At 33.1% G+C, this 6,238-nt stretch overlaps 1 protein-coding gene across 1 annotated transcript; it reads left to right on the top strand.

The window, feature by feature from the left end:
• The first annotated feature begins 244 nt into the window (after positions 1-244).
• On the top strand, positions 245-5,669 carry LOC133195018 (uncharacterized). The gene is made up of 12 exons (XM_061330906.1): positions 245-422; positions 1,184-1,359; positions 2,550-2,699; positions 2,782-3,005; positions 3,127-3,377; positions 3,768-3,898; positions 4,073-4,138; positions 4,284-4,372; positions 4,602-4,707; positions 4,821-4,923; positions 5,055-5,116; positions 5,619-5,669. Exons 1-12 carry the CDS (start codon positions 245-247, stop codon positions 5,667-5,669), a joined length of 1,587 nt encoding a protein of 528 aa, XP_061186890.1.
• The last annotated feature ends 569 nt before the right edge of the window (positions 5,670-6,238 follow it).

Below are 6,238 nucleotides of genomic sequence, written 5' to 3' on the forward strand. Positions count from 1 at the left end.
ATGAAGGGTATGATCCAATTCAGGGCTGCCATTATTGCAACGAGTTATGATTGTATGAATGTTTAAGAACATAAGTAGTGATAAACGTCATTAGAGAAAATCCAAAGAGCAACAAGTTTCGGTTTCGATTTAAGAATAAAGCGGTAGAGAGGATCCGCTAGGCCGCCCTACGTCATCCCTCTGGAATATTCAATATTTTACTTTCGATTTGAATTCCACTTGCACGTAAACAAGAAAAGCATGAATGATAGAAAGTAAGCACGGATGGGAAAATTTATGGACGTCTGTCACACAAGATGGGTATTGTGGATATGTGAACTCCTTAGCAGAAGCAGAACAAGTTCGGAAGGAATTTGAGGTGGAGAAAAGTCTAACTTTCGTGTCAGGGAAACGGGAAGCTGATTTCGGTAATCACGGCCATGGTTAGTACTAGTAACATTATCATGATTATGTTCAGTCTCATTTTATTTTGACTTGAGATTGATATCTGTCACCAATGAAAAATTAGTAAAGCTCTGTAAGTTTAGATTTTACCATTAAAAGCATATATATACACAGATTTGATTTCTCTGGACAAAGTTTCATATACATTATATCAATTTACCCCCCCCCCCCCCCCAACACACACAATCACACAAATACACACTAAATTTATTGAAAAATTTTTGTCCAACAACTTATTAATAATTATTATATTATTGATTAAACACATAATGAATGACTCAAGTCAAAATTATTATTTTTATTTTGAGATTTTTTTTATTTTAGTGATTGGAGTCATCAATCAGTAATTTGTTTAAGTCATGCATGTATATCCAATCTAGTTGATTTATGGAAACCAATTTATGTCTTATTTTTAGCTTAAGTTACAATATTTTCATAAACATGTGTCACAAAAAACACTTCATTGTAAATGATGGTAACATTTTTTTTCAAATGTCTTGATTCTGCAGAAAATAATATATATATTTATTGACTGCGTGGGTTCGAGGGCAACATGCATTTTGTCAGACCCAAGAACCAAACAAAACTTTTTAAAATTTATTTCAGATTATAATTTTACCTTCTAAAGAAATGTATACATACATTCATTTATAAATTATGTATAATTTTTGTCAAAAATATTTCAAAATTTATCTAATTAAATTCTATTTAATGGAAGTTATTGTGTTTTTAATTTCAGATCTACCAGATAAATTCCGATTGAGATTCACTGATCTTGGCGAGCATGAAACAATTAAATACACTGGCATGCCATTTATCATTGTTTCCAAATATGAACGCCATTGTTTGTTTGGAAAAGATAAGAACAAGAAAAAGAAAGAAAGATATCAGAATTCAAGAAGCCAAGCCTTATCAGTAAGTAAATTAGAGTAAGAATCATTAAAACAAAAATAAAAAAAAACTCTTTCATACTATGGAAAACAATATAGTACAAAAGATTTAAAAATTAGGTACATTTAAAGCTTAGATTTAGTTTACTGGATCTTAGGCATTCTACTGGATCCTCCCAGGTTAGGAGTACTATTCCTTGGTTCCTGATTTAGTGTAAGTGCAATACATAATCCCCAGTGTGAGTACTAACACAGGGGTGGTCTACTAGATCCTAGGTCACTCTACTGGATCCTCCCGGGTTAGGAGTACTATTCTTTGGTTCCTGACTTAGTGTAAGTATAATACATAGTCCCCAGTGTGAGTACTAACACAGGGTCAGTCTACTGGATCCTAGGTCACTCTACTGCGTCTTACATCTGTTAAGTTACTCATTTAAGAATAATGCTTAAATTATATTTGTTTTTTTTAGGGTGATCATCCTTCATCTTTGAAGAGGAAGCAGTACATCCAATCAACAAAAAATAAAGGCTGTCCAGCAAAAATAATAATGAAAGAAGTTCTTGTATTTCCAGAGTATAAGGTATACATCTGTATCAAAACAAATTTAAAATACTTTTTAATATATAAATACACATAAAATACCTAATTTGTGGGATACTTTGACTTTTTTTCCTTTCTTTTAAATATATATACACAAGTACTAAGCATTTTCAAATAGATAACAAAATTGCTCTTCTCTTTCTTTATTTCTTGAAGTACAGCTCCATAATGTATTTAAGGAATCAAATTAATAGCTACCCAATTTATACAGTATAAAGTGGGTTGGAGCAGTTTACGCTTCATAAACAGCAAAGTGGTTTATAAAAAAGCGTAAACTGTTCCAACCCACTTTATACCGTATAAATTGGGTAGCTATTAATTTCGTTCCTTATAATTTAATTTTCATTCATTTAGTGTAAGAAAAAAATGATTGCCCTTAAAAATTACTTCAAATCGTACAAAATTTAAATGTAACGTCAGGTGGATCGATATGTTTTTGACGGCAAGTCATTGTGACCTAGGCAACCCATTTTATACAATATAAAGTAAACTTTTTATCCAATCAAATACCGCGTTCTAACCAGAATTAAATTATTTAAAATAAGAGCAAAAGATAGGTACATGTAGAATGAAAGATATACGAAAAATATATATATTTATTTTTTAATTTGCAGGCAAAACAAGACACAGAAAAGGCAAGAAGAATTGCAAGCGAAAAGCTAAGAGAAGATCTGATTACTGGGAGCAACATAAAGAAAGAACACAGAATATATATAAGTTTACCAAAGGATGGAGAGCACCAAGAAATGCATCTTATTGGTCAGGTTCGTATAATTAATTTTTTTTTTTGTGTTTGTTATATTTTTTGTGCACTTTGTGATATAAATCGAGTATTATTATTCGTAGATTACAGGTTTTAGGAATCCATTGAACAAAGATGTCAGAGATAAGCTATATGAGATGGTGGGACATGGGGTTCCAAGCGTATCAGAAATGCGGCGTCATTTAAAAGTGTATGTCGATACCCAGATATTCCCCAAAGCCAATAAACCTGCACTGACAGATGCGGCATATTACCCATCAGATGTCACAATAAGGAAGCACATATACTTAGCACAACTTCGTCTGAGGTATAAGTATGGTACTTTGTGGAAAACATATATTAAGATAGGAAAAATTATTTTGCTATTAGCTCTTGTAAAAAAAGTTAGTTGCAATAGTCCTTCAAAGATGATGTTATTTTTTTCACAGATATTCCAAAATAGACCAGGAAAACTTGATGAAATTGGTTAGTCAATGGCAAGAAAGTTATCCCAAAGATAATTTTGATTTTTTGCCGGCGACGTCCAATCAAGATCAACAACTGGATGAAAACAACATCAACAATGTTCAGTGTGTTGAACAAGATGATGAGGATGAAGTCTTCTCACACCTGATCACAACAACCAAATTCTTCTTCTGTCACCAATCAGAATTCCAAAGACATTTGCTTTACAGGTATTGTACTTTATGTTTTAGATTGTCATGCATAATAATAGGTGAGTTCTTTTGTAATGTTAATAGGTCTTACATTACTGTCTTCATAGGTTATGTGATGCCTTTTTTCGTGAATTTTGATATTAAACAAATTTGTTTACAGTTTCATTTCGTTTTAAAGTAAGTTGTATCATTCTAAATTTTTATCATACCAAATTCTTGTACATCATATACAATAAGAAAATTTATTACATTTATATTTCAGATATGGTAATGCTTTCTGCTTATTGGATGCCACCTTTAGAACCACGAAATATGTGTTGCCTCTTTTCTTTCTGGCCGTGAAGACAAATGTGGGTTTTAGTGTTGTGGCGGAGTTTATTGTCCAGAATGAGACCAAGGACTTAATTGTACAGGGTCTCCAAACTATCAAAAACTGGGTAAATGCAGCTCCAGAAAAACCAGAAGGCTGGGAATGGAAAAGCATATGGGTGTATCCAAGATGACAAGTATCATTAAAGATCATGTTCAGTCTTCAGAGAAAAAGGTTAAAAAATCTTAAATAGAAATAATTTCTATTCAACAAAACCTTGCATCAAATGAGCAATTTGTATGATTGAGTTTTATAAGTGAAAGATAAGTGTATCATCATTTCAAAACACATTAATTTTAATGAATTTAAAAAAAAAAGTTAAATGATGTATGCCTCATCATTCTTCAGTGTCGTGTTCTGGAATATGACTCCATCATTGGTGTGTATCATCAAAGAGGACATTGGGATCTAGTGGTAAGTTTTCACACTCATTCAAAAGAAATGTCAAATCAAACTTTACTGATATTGCAATATTGCCTTCACTTTAGGAAGTTTCCATGATATTAGTTAATTAAGATCTACACATTATATTTCATTCAATTTCATTTCACTAATGTAGATAATTGAACCAAAATCGTTCACGGTCTACTTCTACAATCCACTTGGAGAGACGACATTTCAATGCAGACAAGTGCTCAATGGCTGGAGGTTTGCTCGAACTCATGTTTTCATAAAATCTGTATTTCTTGTTATCATTTTTCTTGGATTAAAAGGAGGATTATTTTCTTGTATACATACTTTTTTCAAAATTGTTCAAATATACAGCTAGAAATAATCTTTTTTTCAGGTTATGTGAAAAGTTTTCCATGATACTCCAGTTTTCCTAATTCTGCACAATGAGAGTAGGCATTTTTCACAGATTATCATCTAATTTCAGAAATTACATGGGAAGAAACCTTTTTTTAAGTGGTCAGTGGGAATTGAAAGTGAAGGAACATTCAAAGCAGAAAGATGGCTCTAGTTGTGGTGTGTTCTGTTTAATGGTAAGTAAAAGCACTGAAAGATCTTCCCTTGTTTACATAATAATTTACAAGACATTGCACTGCATTAAAGTTGAAACCATTCATATTGTATAAACTGTTAATATCTTATCTAGTATGCAGAGAGACACCTTAGTGGACAGTCTCTCTTGAATATAACCAAAGAAGATGTTCAGAGAAAAAGGACAGAAATAGGAACTACTCTTCTGCTGTTTGAAGGTAGGTTTTAAAATTAACTCATTCCCAAAAGATGATTGAAAGTTTAGTGGCTATTCCTCTTTACCCTTTATATATTAAATGAACATGAATGCTGTGATAGTATAAGATTATTTTTTTTTCTGTTAATACAGAACACATACTTGATTGTTGTCCTTGTTGTGGATTGAAGGTAGATGATCGTAAAGGGGATTTGGTAAGTCTGGTATATTGTTGCTTATTGAATATCAGCTACATATACTTAACCTTTTCAAAATGAAATAATAAAATTACAGGAATATATTTTCATTTTATTTTTTCTGCTTTAAGGTTCCTTGTGGTATTTGTATGAGGAAATTCCACAAAAAAAATGTTGTGTGGGAGAAAAAATTTCTAACATGTCATCAGTGCAGCACTTTACATGCAAAGATTGCTTCATGAGGTCAAATGTGTAAAAATGATGAAAAAGTGAAGAAAAAAAACCCTATTCATTGCTCTATTTCATTCACCTTTTAAGAAAAAGGCACATCAATAACTTTACTCATACTAAAAGAACATAGACAAGCTTAAAGATACATGGAATCCAGTAGACTAAATCAGGAACCAAGGAATAGTACTCCTAACCTGGAAGGATCCAATAGAGTGATCTAGGATCCAGTAGACCGCCCCTGTGTTAGTACTCACACTGGGGACTATGTATTATACTTACACTAATTCAGGAACCAAGGAATAGTACTCCTAACCTGGAAGGATCCAGTAGAGTGAATTAGGATCCAGTAGACCGCCCTTGTGTTAGTTCTCAAACTGGGGTCTATGTATTATACTTAAACTAAGTCTGGAACCAAAGAATAGTACTCCTAACCTGCGAGGATCCAGTAGAGTGATCTAGGAAGAAGTAGGTTGCCCCTGTGTTAGTACTCACATTGGAGACTATGTATTGTACTTCCACTAAGTCAGGAACCAAGGAATAGTACTCCTAACCTGGGAGGATCCAGTAGAGTGATTTAGGATGCAGTAGACCGCCACTGTGTTAGTACACACATTGGAGACTATGTATTGTACTTACACTAAGTCAGGAACCAAGGAATAGTACTCCTAACCTGGAAGGCTCCAGTAGAGTGAATAAGGATCCAGTAGACCGCCCCTGTGTTAGTACTCAAACTGGGGTCTATGTATTATACTTAAACTAAGTCCGAAAGCAAGGAATAGTACTCCTAACCTGGAAGGATCCAGTAGAGTGAATAAGAATCCAGTAGACCGCCCTTGTGTTAGTTCTCAAACTGGGGTCTATGTATTATACTTAAACTAAGTCTGGAACCAAAGAATAGTACTCCTAACC

Source organism: Saccostrea echinata, unplaced genomic scaffold (assembly GCF_033153115.1).
Source record: "Saccostrea echinata isolate AGI-Se365-2 ecotype Australia unplaced genomic scaffold, CSIRO_AGI_Sech_v1 ptg000029l, whole genome shotgun sequence".
Lineage (NCBI taxonomy): Eukaryota > Metazoa > Mollusca > Bivalvia > Ostreida > Ostreidae > Saccostrea > Saccostrea echinata.

Coding starts and splice junctions, on each gene's coding strand:
- LOC133195018 (XM_061330906.1), top strand. CDS start 245: ATGATAGAAAGTAAGCACGGATGGGAAAATTTATGGACGTCTGTCACA. Junction 4,139..4,283: donor GAGGACATTGGGATCTAGTG/GTAAGTTTTCAC, acceptor TCACTAATGTAG/ATAATTGAACCAAAATCGTT. Junction 4,373..4,601: donor CAAGTGCTCAATGGCTGGAG/GTTTGCTCGAAC, acceptor ATCTAATTTCAG/AAATTACATGGGAAGAAACC.